The sequence below is a fragment of the Accipiter gentilis genome, chromosome 33 (genome assembly GCF_929443795.1).
Source record: "Accipiter gentilis chromosome 33, bAccGen1.1, whole genome shotgun sequence".
NCBI classification, from domain to species: Eukaryota; Metazoa; Chordata; class Aves; order Accipitriformes; family Accipitridae; genus Astur; species Astur gentilis.
The window spans coordinates 14,546,966-14,562,101 of NC_064912.1; the positions used below are offsets into that span (position 1 = coordinate 14,546,966).

The following is a 15,136-nucleotide window of genomic DNA, read 5'->3' on the forward strand; positions in this document are numbered from 1 at the left end:
ACAGCTGTAGTCACCCCTTTCAGATTTAATGGCCCAGATGGGACACGGCTCAGGGAATGATATTTAGGTTTTTAAAAATATATTTGTTTAACATGACAATCTGTCTTCTAACAAACCCAGCTTAATGAGTCGATGCAGTTAGTCCCTTCTCATTACCTCGTGCTTTGGGAAGGGGCAGCTGGGGCTGGGTGGCAGGGGACACAGACCCACAGAGCGGAAAGCCAGGCTGGACTCGGAAAGCAGCTGCCATTTTCTGTGTATCACAGGCCACTACATTTCACCTCGTCCCTCCCTGCACTGAGCCCGGTCTGTGTTTGACCGAGACGGTCATATCAGGAAGCCGTCCAGGCTTGCAGACACCAGAAGAAGAAACCGCTAGTCCCTGGCTCCAAGCTGTGCATCCCAAGAGAGGGTTAGGTTGGAGGTACAGCCCTTGGTACGTTAGAAGGCTCGGGTCCACATTATGCGCTAAGGTGATTAAAATGACATTGCTGAAGGAGTTAGCTAATGCAGTAATAGTATTACTACTGGCCCAATAATGACTTTTCAAAATACAGGCATCAGCGACTTGGGCGGTGTTCTTAGTTGGTGATTAAGGAGAGCTCTGCAGGCGTTTATGTTGAGTCTTTAATGCACCAACTGGTAAACTAACCAGCACTAGAGGGAGGAACAGGGCAGGAAGGGAGCAGAGCTGCCTCTGCAGCTGCCTACCCATTACCCATAACCACTCTTCTACCAGAATGTTCCTCATGGAATGATGCTTGCAAATCCTTACTCTGGATTGTATTTTTCCCTTCTACATCTTTTCCTTGCAGGAAACTTATATGTCCTCATCCTGTTTTGTGGATCTTGCCCACACTCACTGAGCTTTTCCCAGTATTGCTGGGTAAATTTTCCCATGCTCATGGAGCAGAGCACGTCCTGCGAGCCCAGTGCCTTCTCCCCTAGATCCCTTCCCAAGGTGCGTTTGGAAGCTTGTTGGAGAGCAGCAGTCCACAGACATGGACTGATTTATTCTTCTCTACTTACAGACAATTCTCCTTTTTGTTCTCTTCCTAGATACTGAATTGCAACAGAGAAACGCTGAGTGCTTCCTGACGGTTGCTATGACTATGACCAGTGGGGATCACCCTCTGCCATTACCTCTTAAATTTATCCTAGTTCCCATATGCAGAAGCCTGGACTTTACCATTAGTAGAGTAGTAGAGAAAAAACTTAAATACATGGCTAGGACCACCCTAAAGCCTAAAGAAAAACCACCAACATTTGTTAGCTTGAGGATGTGAGGGAGGGGGAAAGAGTTATTCCTTATATCAGACAACATGGGGCCTCATGAAGCTGAGAATTGAGTGATGCTTTTTTTTTTTTTCATAAGAGAGCATAACATCATAGAAAAATCACATCTTTTAACTATTGTGGGAGATCCGCTGATCAAATTGAGCTACTTCATAATTTTGCTGCAGGCTGTATGCAGGCCTGTTCACTCCCAACAATAGGAAGTGTGTGTCATAGCCAAGAGCTCTCATACATTCCCATGCCAATGGCTTGTATTAAATTGAGGGATTCAAAACGAGAAGGAAAAAGTATGCGTCTCATCAGTAACATGCCTCATCAGCTCTCTCTTCCCACAAGGCAACCAGGCTGACTCCACAGAGACTGAAAGGCTCAAGCCAGGGAAAAGAAAGCCCCAACAATTTCACAGCTACTCACACACAAATGCTTGCGCATGATACCCGCCTCTCCTTGGAGTCTGGCTAGTTTGACCTGCAAAGTAGCAGAAAAGAAAGTTATTACAAAATTCAAGTCTGAACACGAATTTCCCCTGAAAGAAGATGAAAGTGAAATGTGAAGTTAGAGAAAGAGGCACTTCGGTAAATCTCTCCACGACACGTGCCTTCAAGAAGCTCATAAATGGTAAATCCATTATCCTAAAACCTCAAAGGACCAAAACCAGTGAGCATCAAAGTGCATCCTGTCACCCAGATATAACACAATGTCACATCAAAAAAGAAAAAAAGTCTCTCTCCCTTGTTGTCCCTCCTGCCAACCGGCAAGATGACCTGCTGGCTTTCCTCTCCCCCAAAACAGTGAGGTGAGGGACAGGCTAGAGACTGATGTCAGAATGTTATTTCCAGGCAACAAGGATGAGAGACTGTTCACATGCTGCATCCTACACACCAGGTGAGAAGGAAAACCAAAAAGGCCATAAACAGCTGCTTGGTGGGTCACCAGAGAGCCTCAGGGAGCTAAAAGCAGCTCTCCAAGGGGACTGAGGATGGCATTTGTTTCAGAAGGTGACCTCCCCTCCTCTTCCAAGAAAGCTGAAACAGGTGATGGTGATCCCCGATCTTTGCACTGCCATGGCAGAACACTCCCTCCAGTCCTCTGGGAGCTGCAAACTTCACCGTTCTTATCAGAAAGCAAAAGTGAAGGTGTGTTTTGCTGATCAAAGCTGTTTGGATCATGTGATTGGGTGAGGTGACCCGTATCTATCGTGGCATCACCACGGGAGCAGGACTCAGCCTGGAGCAGGAGCTGGCTTGGCTGCTTTAAAATGCTATGTCTTATCAGCAGAGCAGAGTTTAAAGCATGGAAAACTGATAATATTTGTTAGTGATTAACAATGTTAACATGCTGAAGCAAAGAAGCACTTTGCTTCTTCCAGGCTCGTTGCGGACGTGAATAAGTGAAGTCTCCTTTTCCTGGCAGTGGGGGTAAACAAGGTCTTGTCGTTTCACAGGAACGCAAAGGCACTTGCTCATCATTCGGCTTATTGCTGACCTCCGAAATCCAGCTGGAACCTCACCCAGAAGAGAGGCTGTCTCCTACCACAGGGTACTAACTTGACAGTAGTAAAATCCTTGAGACAGCGTAATGTTAAAGGCCAGAACTTTCCACTTTTGCGCTGAATTGCTGTGAAAAACTACAAATCGCCTTGTTTTCACCCAGTCCAAACCTGAAGCACCTTCCTATTGGAAGTCTACGATAGTACAAAATCCAAACTCTCTCTCTCCAGTCCTGGCCTAGCAGCGTGACCACTGCGTGGTCTTCCAAAGCCATCAGCACCTGCATGTCCCTGTGTTGCTGCCCGGGTAGCTGCAGTGGATGCAGAACGGGAGGAGTCTGGTGTGAGGACACTACAAGTTCTGCAAGACAACCCATAGTAGATGTGGTTCAAGATGTCCTACTCACCCTGTGCTGAGTGCTCTTTGAGGTCTCACTCCTTTCCAAAGATGTTCCCAATAAAACCACAAGCATCACTTTAAATTTTAAATCTCATTATTGGTTAAAAAAAAAAAAAAAAAAAGAGAGAAAGGGACAATTTTATTACTCTTACGGTATGTTTTCCATTATTTGCGTAATTGTTTAATGCTAATAAGACAATTAGCAATTCTTACAGCTTAATAATTACCCAGCAATGGCTAGCCTATTGTAGGTTAATGAATTTTTTTAATTGTCGCTGGGGGTCTTGATGTTTTTTGCCCAATATCTTCTTGTGTTAGAGATGCTGTTCACGCAAACAGGATAACGCCAAAGGCAAGACGCCACCAGCTATGCAGGACAGGCAGATATATTATTATAAAGGTCTCTTGAATTTAAAAGGAGGGGAAAATGCAAGCTCTATATTTTGCATCTTTAGGGCCAAATTATCTAAATACAAGGAGAGGCAATGCAGAGATTTAAAAATCAGCCCACCGTAGGCAAATGCTACCCCTACAGAAGCCAGGCTACTTAGCTGGTGTGGGGCTGGCTTTAACATACCTAAAGCTGACAAAAGTCTTACCATTTTTAGCTTTTAGTGAACAACCCCTCAAGTGAAGTGTGAATCATACCATCCTGAACCTTCTGTATGGCCAGAAGGAAGTTAATTGAGGGCAGGCCAGGCTGGGATTGCGTTTGTCACTGACAGAGGTCACAGATGAGGTTGGCTGGAGGAAGAGGGTGGTGGGGCCCTGGGGAGCAGTCCCAGGAATAGACTCCACAGCCCGCATTTATACACAGGTGATAAGTAACAGAGATGGAGTTTTCCTCTCCCTTTTTTGTGCGAGGCTCTTGCATGCTGCTTCTTGCAAAGGGAGGCTTCTCTTTCTCTACCTTTCCTCTTTTCTAACGGCTGGCAAAACATTGGTCCCTTTAACCATTAAATTCCGTTTGTTGGCTCTTACCTGTATACCTCTCCCTGCGTTTCCGCTGTTGATGTAGCAGGTCGGGCAGATTTGCCTCTGAGCTCAGTGCTGGGACTCTTCCAGTTCCCCAACATCAAACGTTCCCCAGAGGCAGTTCCTACTGAGTCAGGAGCACGCAGGCACCTCCCTGGTTAGTCATGCCCTGCGTATGGCCAAACTCACGTGGTGCTCCAGGACACCTCTCATGGTTCCTGGGATCCACAACCCTGCCCAGAGCCGGGTCAAACAGCCACAACCCTCCTCCAAGGCATCGGCACACGCGAGGGGCCTCGGTTCCAGCCACACCAGGCCTGGCAGGAGCGGGCTATGGTCAGGTTAGAGATGCCCACTTGCCCCCAGCCAAGGCAGCGAAGCTCCATCATACGCCTGCTGGACAAGTGTCCATCTCCCTCCCAAGGCTGCCACAGCTGGGTCATAAAAACATGTTTTGATCACGGATCACAAAAGTGTTTGATCTTTGCAGCAGAGAGAAATAATCTGCAGTAGGAAACTCCCGCAAGAGGTGCCTGGTGTTTGCAGGGGATTTGTGATCTCTGATGCTTGCAGGGTATGGAGGTGGGACCTGGTCACCGCTGTGGGGAAGCAGCTGGGCTTTGAGAGGACCACACACGAATGCCATCGCAACATGGGTGAGGAGGTATCATGTCACCCTCCTCCCAAGCCTCACCTCTCCTGCAGCAGCCTGCCTCCACCATACTACCACCGCCACCCCAGCACGCTGGGGCCTGTTCCCAGCCTGGATTCAGCTATTCCTGTGTTCCTGACAGTCAGTGCTTAGCAGAGGGGCTCTGCAGCCCCTCGGCTTCTCCAGGACATGCCAGCTGCTTCTGGGCTTCCTTCGCTCCCCAGCCCTCTACCACCTCTGTTCAGTACCAGCGCAGGGCCCGTTGATGCGCAGCGGTTGTGCCAGCCCTGCCCTGAGCTGGCTGCAGCCGCAAGATGCCAAACAGTTGTCCCTTCCCCACCATGCCTCCCCTAAAGCTGGCATGGGAGTCCCAGAGTATCCAAGGTGACCAAAAGCCTCCCCATGAGCCAGAGCTGAGCACACTCCCCAGCCCCCAGTGGACTCCCCCCGACACCAGCCCTGGCAGCCCACGGCTCTCCTAGGAAGCTCTCTACTACAGCAGACTGCAGGCATTTTGCACCACTTTGGGACACATTGTTTGGAACGCAGACAGGAGCAGCGATTTCCAATGGGTGAGTTGTGGGGGCCACATGGGCTTAGCCAGGAACAACCCTGCAAACTTCCTCACCACTCCTCTTCTCAGCAAGGCACCCGCTCTCCTTGAAGGCAGAGCCCCCAGGAAGAGCCCAGCAGACCTGTGACTGTCAGCTCAGCAGGGATGGGAGGAGAGAAGGCGCTCAGCCAGGCGGAGATGAAAGTTACAGTGTGCTGATTAAAAGGCGGGCGAGTGTCAGGGCATCAGTAACGCCATTGCTAACTGTTTTAGAGCTGTCACGCTGCCTTTGCAGACAGGAGGGATGGGCTCCTGCTCTGAGCTGTCTGCACAGCCAGGCACCCCTTGACAGCCCTGCTCTCAGCCCTGATCTGCTTTCAGCGACGTGCTCCAAGCCAGGGCAACTTGCTTAGCTCCAGCAGGTCCAAGCAGAGGGTGGCAAGCAGAGCAAATGCATCGTGCGAACCTTCAATATGGCAAAAAGGAGAGAGCGCAACAAATCATAGTGATGCTTTCTGTGCTGGGTTATCTATGGGAAGGCCTAGCTCTGCAGAGTAACTTGTACCCACGTTCCCTCCCTTTCAATTTTGTTTCCTGATCTCCCAAAAGATGATTTCTGCTGCTGCTAAAAAGATGCTCCTTCCACCGTCTCGGACACATCTCTTTTCACCCTGCTCTGCAAAGCCTGGCCATCCTGGGCTGAGGAGTCATTTAGTAGTTCCACCAACATCCAAGCAGCCTCTGCTCCTCCGAACCAGGCATCCTGGAGCTGGTCTGCTCACAGCAGACATCTCCAAAGAGAGTAGAATTTGGGGGCAACCATGCAATTTGGTTTTGTCCATAAATGCTTCTAGTTGCAGCCCTGGAGCAGGGCTTCTGGGAAGTCCCACCTGCAGGATCTTCACCAAAGCACCACTACTTTGACTCACTGTCTTTGCGTGGTAACATTCCTGAGACATTTTCCTTGCTCCTTGATTCAAAGTCCTGTGAAAAGCCCTTTTCCAGCCAGTCCCACAAGTTCCCAGCTGCTCTAGGCCCACAGCAGCACCAAAAGAACTACCTCTCTGCTCTGACAAACTGAGCAGTACCTTAATGATTTCTGATAAGGGACTAAGGTAAGAGGAGCCAGTAATCTCACTGGGAGCCCTTTAGACAGGTGTTAATCCTGCTGTCATTGAGCCCCTCAGGAAAACCATTTCACTGACTTGATCTTCTTCAGCTGTTCCTCCACATAATTTATATGTAGCTAATTGCCACAGTAGTGGCTCCGGATGTGAAGCAGATGCTGCTGAGGAAAAGAGCATGTTGCATTCTTAAGTGATGGCTCTAATCTCTTTATTTAAAGGCAAGGCTACTTACAGTTGATGGGAGGTTCAGATCTCTCCCTTTTCTTCTGCACCTCTCTGCAAAGCCAGCTGGACATTCATTCATATTTTGACATATTAGCAAAAGTGATCAGCTATGGTAGTCCTCATCTGCAAGAATGGACAATATTTCTCTACCCGGCCACCCATGTGGTCACAACTGTCCCTGCCACCAGCAAGGAGATAAGAGACTTATTTACAGCTATCTATAAAATTCCTCCAGGATCTTTGTCTTTAAAATACTACAAAGATTCTCTACTAAGAAGTGGAGTGTCAGAGGAATAAAGACAAACGACATGAAAGCAAAGCGGTGACTAGAATTAAGCAAGACTGGAGAACGAGCATATGCGGCAGTTATTTTTCTGGAGCAGAGGAAAGGAAGACGTCTCCTTTTCTGTCCTCAAATGACAGCTAGCAAATAAGTCATCACCCCTATCAGCAGCCAAGGACCAGAGAGCAGTGGTCAGAATAGTCACAGGGAGGAACTGGCAGATCCCAAAGAGGAAATCCAGCTGCTTGTTTGAAGACTCCACTGTGACAGTGGCCAGCTACTGGGATGTTTGCAGAGGTACCAAGAAGTTTGCTTTATTTGTTTTTAAAGAAAAGTTTTCTAAGAAACCTCTTAAAAGTTGTCCTGTCAGCAGTTGGTGCTGACAAAACTCATCTGTGACACCCCACTGACCTTTCTAAACCTCCTCCATTTCCTGCCTATCCTGTAAAAGGCCAAGATAGCTCTGTGAGCATTTGGTCACAGAGACAGGTCTTCTAGGGATGCTTTGTCTAGAATAACAAGAGGCTGAAGAACAGGGAGAGAGGAATGTCAAGCTACACCCAACACAGCACAGAGCAGAGAAAGGCACAATGGAAACAAAGAGAATTTTAATTTAAAAAAAAAAAAACAAAACGAAACCCCCAAACCACCCACCCCCAGAAAACACAGTGGTCTCTCCCCCTGCACAGATCTGCATCTTCCCTCCGACACAGAGTGCAGAGACTTTAAGTGCAAGGGCCAGCGCTTCCTTCTGCTCTCCCAGCAGCTCTGCCTTTTGGAGAGACAAAAAAACCCCAAACAATAAACCAACAGCCACTGCCCCAAGACACCATGAAGGAAGTGGTCCCTTTTTGGCACAATGTTCAGAAGATTTTTCTCCCACACTAATGGTGTCTTAGCCAGACAGATCAATCATTGCCCCTTCTGATCTTCAGTCAGCACACTCTCCTTTTCCAGCACAGTCTGGCCTGCTACATCACCTCTTTCATCCTCCAGCACATGGATTGATATACACTGTCTTCTTACAGGGCTTCAATGCAGCTGATGAGTCCAGTTAAATTAATTCCTCTGGAACTGGAGCTCCCAGAACCACATGTTCATATCATGGCCTCCATGTGCAGAACCTTCAAGGCCTCTGAAATCTGAGAGCTGGTGTCGATCTGGCCATACATACCCACCAGGAAGGCCCTGTGCAGTAACACTGCTGCGTGCTCTGTGAAAGGGAAAGACAGCATGAGGACTGACCCAAGAGCTCCAACATGCAAGCAAAAGCAATCTACCAGCAAACACTTGGGATGAACATTTGCAGCTGTGTGAGGAATTCCTTCCGTAAGGACATGGCACAATCCACCCTCTAATAGCTCCGTGTGTATGCGATCACGTGAGGGATCGCAACTCAGAGAAAATCATAAGGAAGCAAATCTACTTCAAGGAAGGCTCCCTTGTCTCTATGACAAATCTCCCCTGTGATGCTCAGATGAAAGCTGCTAATGATACAGATCACCTGTGCATTTGATGGTCTGGTCTAGGCAACACTGACCCCTGGCAACTTCCCAGGAAGGCTGTTCCCAGCACAGGAGCACAGCTTTGACCCTTGCGAGGCCAAGCATGCACCAAAGGTAGCAGATATCAACTTACCTTGGCAAAGGAGGGTGTATTCAGGCAAGTTCCTCAGTGCTGTCTGCACCACCTCAAAGTCTCGACTGCCAAGGCAGTACATGAAGGTAGGAAGGAAGTCCGCAGCAATGCTGGGAGTAAAACATCATAGTGTCAGCATAGTCCAGATCACCATCAGACCATCAGCAGGCATGCAAGATGGGCAGCCAGTGCCCACCAGTGACTCGGGATAGCCTAAGTTCCAGTGGTCCTCACCTGGGATTGTTCTGAATGGAGCGCAAAGCCAGGCTAAAGGCCAGATTTCGGCAGGACTCCTCTGATGAACTCATCAGCTTCTGTAGGTTTGTCTGAAAGAAGATGCACAAATTAGGATCACAAGGATCACAGGGAGCACGAACTCCTCACACTTGCATTACTACACCTCCAGCGCCAATCCAGCCCAACACACATCCAGCAGGTACTGGCTGAGCCAGGAAATCCCTCTCTGTAAGAAGGATTATCCTGTTTTTGAATACTTTAAAGCACCCTTCTGTAATCTTATTCCATGTGGGACAGCTGCGTTTTCCCTAGGCTCCAGTGTTTGACAGAGCTGTTCTGCTCTCTCCTTGCCCCAATACTGGGAAGAGGACAGAGGGTTAATTCTTCCTCTGACATAAACAGAATTTAAAGTGGATGACGGCAGACCCGGTATGCAATGGAGAGAAGATGGTAGGGAAGTAAATACTGCCTGCTGTCAGAAGGCCTAACTGAAGATAAATTTCTCATAAGATGCTGCAACAACCACCCAAAAAGCAGAGGAAATGTAGCACTTAAGCTGGCTGTGCAACACAGACTCTCATGAAAAGAATCTCTTCTTTCCAGTGGCAGTTTGAGACACTAATACTTACAGCAAAAAAGGAGAGAATTTCTGGCCTCCGTCTGGACATCTCATCAATGTCTGTCAGCACCTCCAGGATGTCTGGTGGAAGACACAGGTTGAAAGGGGTGATTGAAATTCACTGATCCAGCAAAGGATCTTCTTCTTTTTCCCTACAAATCCAATCTCCCAAGCAGTCAAGTTTTGCCACCTGCACACTGAGCTAGAGTAATAAAGGCAGTTCTTCAAAAAGGATGAGAACAGGTAGGTCACGGGCCAGACCTGCACATCCCAACCTGACCAGCACTGTCATGCCATGGGCAGGGGAGGGAGTGGAGTGGGGTGTGAAGTGTCAATTCCAGAACACCTTCTTCTGTAACTGAAGGATCTTCACAGAAAGCCTTGTTTAAAAACAGTGTCAGGCAGGATTTCTTCCCCCTGTTTCTAGTGTGGAAGGAAAACTGTAACCCCAATACTGCAACTTAGGTCTGAACACTGGACACCTATGACTTCAGAAGACCACTGGAGAAGCAAGGTGTTGTTCCTATACGCCAGGTTAACATGATTTTCTTCCATGAAGGCCATTTGGGGATTTCTAACAAAATCCTGCTTCTCATCAGTTTGGTATTTTTATATCATTAAAAAAATGACATTCCTATCAGCACTCCAGACCTAGAGCTTGATGTGAACTGCATCAATCCTTGAATTGCTCATACTATCTCGCAGAGCACTTACAAGATCCTTGAAGAGCTCCAAAGCAGAGGCAGTTGCAGCACTGCTGAGCTAAGTGATAACAGCATCATAGGTAGCCTCTGTCACAGAATCACAGAAGGTTATGGACAAGTTCATCCAAAACAAAACCACATCCTAACTGCTGGAGACTTCCAAACACAAGACTGAAACAGGAAACTAGCCTGCAGCTGACAGATAAGTAACAGGGTTGGCCTGTGTCTGCATTTGCCCTGTGTCTTTGTACAACTCTGCAGATCCTCACTTACCCTCAACTGTTTGGCCTCTAGAGAGCCTCTTCATATATGGGGCCATTTCAGCTGGTGTGAGAGGAGTGAAGAGAGACACGCTGACGAGGGGTAGAGAGCCAGCTGCTGCTTCATCTGGGAGAGAGAGGTACAACAGGTCACTCCTAACAGTCTATGTGGTTTTAACAGGGAGACAGGTCCAGTATTCCCTACCAGTAGAGTGGTGTATCATGAGCCGACCAGCAATACTGTAATACAGCCCCTGGCTCTCACACTGTCTCTAGCCTCACTGCACCTTCTGGTACTCCTCAGCTGATGCAAAGAGAAGGAACCTTCCTGAGCTGTTTTAATACTGAGTAATTTTACCATGCAAGTTGTAAACAGTGGAGAAGCAGATGTACCCTTAGGGTCTCCTGAATGGCCAATCCTTAAGCGTGGCTGAGGAAGGCAAAATCCACAACAGTGAAACTCACCCTTGTTAAGAGCTGTTCTTCTGCTCCTGTAGCGATACCACTGACAGGAAAACAATTAACCCATCCCAGATACTTGTTCCAAATTGCTGAGTATAGAAGTGCCATTCTCTGCTCTAAATACCCTTTCGTTGGGCTGTTACAAGAAGAAGGAGCACAGCATACAGCCCATAAAACCATCTGTGCTCCAAAACATACTGTAGGTTCAACAGCTGGAATAATTCTTCCCCTCAGACTCACCATCCTTCTCTTCATCAGAGCCCCTGTCCAAGATGCCACTCTTACTAGGCAGACTCAGCCCAGCCAGGAGGGATTTCAACATTGCTAGGTCACTGTTGTCTGATGATAGGTCACTGGGGGAAGAGATGGCATGTTTGGCTTTCAATAGCAATAACAGCATGAGGACACATAACAGCACATATATGTACACTAAAATGAATAGCTTCTCAGAAGCAGAAACAAGGGGTTTCCTTTCATTGTAACTGGAACTCAAATGCATTTTTCCCCGTATCTGCAGGTGGGACCCTGCAGCCACTGCTCAGGGAAAAGACCCTCATGCTGGCCCTCTGGAAATGACTGCAGGGCACTACAACGCCTCATTAGGATGTTTAGGCCATTATGTGAGTTGAAATCATTATCTGACTTCCTTGGGCTCAGTTTTCACCTATAAAAAGGGATGTGCTGCTCATCTCAATAGAGACTTATGGGAGCTAAGGGTGAAAAAGTACCAAATTAATAGCTATTTTGTCACATCCTCTTGCTGTCTTCTGTCCGATTAGCTCATGGCAGCCTGACTGTGCAAGCTCTCCATGAGCTAACCATGGGATGACTGGGGTAAGGAAGCTTACTGGAGTGGATCCGAGTGCTTCTGCAAGAAGGACACAGCTGCCTGGGCATTGCATGTGATGTACTTGTGGATAAACTGGACAAACTTGCTGATGAAGGCAGCCAGGTGCCGTGAGGATTTTCTGTAGTTCTGAGAAAGGATTGAGAAGATGAGAGTTAAAAAAAAAGCAGCAACCCACTGCCCCATCCTGCACCTCTGGGTACCAGGGAATAGCTTTTTGATCTCCTGCCTCCTCTTTAAGCTCTCCAAGGTACTTGATACACATTTTTGTTCTTAGGTATAGGAAGGTTATCCCTTCAAATGGGAGAGAGCTGGGCTGGCCCTGTGTTACATGAGCTTCTCCATCTAGTGGCTGGCAGCCCGCACACAGAGGGGGAGCAGGGACTTTCCTACCAGCAGCAGACGGATGAAGGACAGGAGACAGTCCCATAGTGCCGCCTGGTGCTCGTTCTGGAAGACCTGCGGCTGGAGCAGCTCCAGGATACCCAGGACGTGGATGAAGAAGGTCAAGTGGTTCTGCTGCCTGAACTCCTGGAAATTGAGGTGAACACGGCCATGCAGCAGTGCTGCAATCATTGGCAAGTGCCTGAAACACCAAACAGAAGAAAATCCAGATCTAGCCTCTTTCTGAAAAGAGTTACATGTTGCTACACCTTAGTTCCTGGAAGGAAGCGTCCCTTACCCTCTCCCAGGGTTCTGGATTTGATCCCTGTATCCACAGAATCAGCAAGCCCCATTTCCCACCCATGTTCTGGTCTCTAGTCTCCAATTCCAAGACGGCTGTTTCCAGACAGACACAGAGCCAAAAGAGGTGCTGCCTATTATCAAGAGATATGACTTTGCTGCCCTTTCTCTTGACTTTTGTACATAAACATGGATTCTGTCACAATCATCACGATTGCTGCAAGTTTGTTCCCCTTCTAGGACAAGGGTGGATTCTTTTCAATGAACTCCAGCCACACAGAAGGTGCAAGGGGAGAGTGGTACCTAAGAAGTAGGATGGGATGAGCCACAGCTAGCTTCCTGCAGGCCATATTGGCATCCCACACGCGGCTTTCTGATGACTTGGAGTCACTGGTGTCTGCAAGGAGGTTAATGAATCTGTGAACCAGGGCATCGAGCTAGAAGAAAAGTAATATGTAAACAGTTAAGAAGTTTAAAGCACAATCAAGCCCCTCGCTCTTCAGCAGTGTTTCCCAATCCCTTTCCAACTACAGAAGGGGTTAACAGAAGTTATTTTCAGGTAGAATCTGTGAGCAGATGCAACATTCCAGCTGGCACAGGATCTGAAGTCCACAGTCCCTACAGACATCAAAGCAGGATCAGACGCCTGCAGACTTGTGCTTTACAGAAGCCTGTGGCACACAGAAGCTTGTGGAGCTTAGACTATTTTATAGAAGGACACTGCAAAATAAACCACACCTGAACTCTCTGCTCCTGAGAGTGCAGGCAGGGAAGGGGCAACAGAAGAGCAAGGTAAAGAAACCAAAGTGACCCAGGAAGCTTTTGCCAGTCTGGGCATCAAGGTAGCATCTGGTCTGGGTACACAACTGGAAGTGGGCTTTCCTATGCCTCTAACTTTACCTTGCAAGTGCTGCTGTCTCTGGCTCCTTCACTGGTGAGAAGCATCTCAGGCATAGGCACAAGGAGCTCAGGTAGTTGCAGGTATATCTGAAGCAGAAGGTCCTGGCAGCATTTTCCCACAGAGCTGAAGGAAAAAGGGAGAGGTCAGCCACTGGTTACTACACTAGTTCAACCAGCAAACATTCCAGACCCATCAGATTAGTAATAGCCTTGCTGCATATGGTGAGCAGACCACGTAAGAGAGCAGCCACCACTAATCTGAATCAGTGGTTTTTTCAGTCTTTGCTGCTTTTGAACTACTCAAATCATTCACAGTCTACCGGGATCCATCCACAGCCTACAGGAATCCATCATTAGGCCATCTGAAGTTAGAAAACTGCAGTTATGAAGGGGCACAGGACAAGAAAGCTCTGCTTACACCTCCAGTGAAGAGTTCCTCCACATGATACTTATGGTCATCCCCACCCCAACTGAAAGAGTAGTCAGAAGCACAACTATTGAGACGAGCCAGCCTGTTCTCTACACACCTGCCCTCCATAGATCCCTGGCGTAGTCTGTACTTGGAGGTAGTACAATGCAATGGCAACTGAGATTACTCAGTATCTTTTCTAATACCACCACAAGCGACGTTAGAATTAGGTCAGTTTGTTTCACTGCCACAAATACACCATCTTCCTGTTCTTCCCACAGTGCTCACATAGCTGTTAGGAAAGAATCTAGCCTCCATTCAGCTTTGAGAGCAATCATAATTGTCAGAAGCAGGATGCATTATGAGCAGCGATTCAAGGGATGAGCAGACAAGAAATCCCATGTTAGGAACTGGTAATTAAAAATAACCATTGCCCTAAATAAAGGAGAAAAAGAAAAAAAAAAAAAAAAAAAAAAAGCATGGCAAGCATTTCATCCTGAAGTCCTAAAAGCAAAATGGCCCTTAAACTTCACTTTTAAAGTCACCTTCCTGGTCCAAGTCCCACTTAAAAGGATTACTTATTCCCCCAAACCTTCGGGATGATAGCATGCACTTTTCATAAAGACTTTGGAACACAATATTCTTAATGAAGACACGCTAGCAAGTCTCACTGTTACCTGACTGCCTGTGCCCAAGTAACTACAATTACAGCAGACAGTGCTCCCCATTTGCAACCCCACCTGCTTCCCCACTGCTGGATGCAGCTGGTCAGATACTCCGTTACTTTTTTGATGCTCTCAAGGTCCCCATGAGAACAACTGAGCAACAAAGGTAGTCGAGACTGGATGAGCGTGCAGGAGGCCTCTTCAGTGTTCTGGTATCTGGTTTCTGCTTCAGCCAAGATCAGCTCCACCATGCTGATCAATTCTGATGCCTTTAGGTGGAGCACGAATTCCTCACGGCGCTTCTGTAATGTAAGAGAACACCAAAAATGAACCCACACTGAATCCCTAGATCCTTAGTTCCTTCTAGTCACACCTTCCCCAGCTAGAATAGAATGTCTCTTAGAATTAGACTTAAGAACTGCCCCATATCTAGAGCTCTGAAAGCAGCCCTAAATGAAACCTCTTTACTCCTCCTCTACTTCTGAGCTCATTTACTTCCATCCCAGCACGTGTGATGGGTCAGAAACCACAATTCAGTCAACAAACTAATGAAATTCTTCTGTGGAGAAGAGATGCAACCCCCTTTTCTTTGAAAAAAGGGAACCATCCCATACTGGGTTTTAGCTTGCTCACCACTGTAGCCTTGTACCTAGATCTTTAACAGACATTGTGGCAATTGCTGCAGAGGAAATGCCAAATAGGCAAACTTAT

The 15,136-nt window shown here is 47.6% G+C and overlaps 1 protein-coding gene across 3 annotated transcripts in view; it reads right to left on the minus strand.

Annotated features, from left to right (window-relative positions):
* Positions 1-7,671: 7,671 nt before the first annotated feature.
* Positions 7,672-15,136, minus strand: part of INTS1 (integrator complex subunit 1) — a 29,995-nt gene continuing 22,530 nt past the window's right edge. For 2 of the 3 annotated variants that reach the window (XM_049791581.1, XM_049791580.1), the window contains exons 37-47: positions 14,501-14,727; positions 13,352-13,475; positions 12,755-12,888; positions 12,161-12,353; positions 11,769-11,896; positions 11,161-11,273; positions 10,472-10,585; positions 9,505-9,575; positions 8,873-8,964; positions 8,639-8,748; positions 7,672-8,213 (exon numbers count right to left, since the gene is read on the minus strand). In XM_049791581.1, the coding sequence (XP_049647538.1) occupies positions 8,098-8,213; positions 8,639-8,748; positions 8,873-8,964; positions 9,505-9,575; positions 10,472-10,585; positions 11,161-11,273; positions 11,769-11,896; positions 12,161-12,353; positions 12,755-12,888; positions 13,352-13,475; positions 14,501-14,727 (1,422 nt within the window). In that variant the 3' untranslated portion in view covers positions 7,672-8,097. Of the gene's footprint in view, positions 8,214-8,638; positions 8,749-8,872; positions 8,965-9,504; positions 9,576-10,208; positions 10,286-10,471; positions 10,586-11,160; positions 11,274-11,768; positions 11,897-12,160; positions 12,354-12,754; positions 12,889-13,351; positions 13,476-14,500; positions 14,728-15,136 lie in introns of those variants that run through there. The other variant, XR_007504547.1, reaches the window with a different exon arrangement.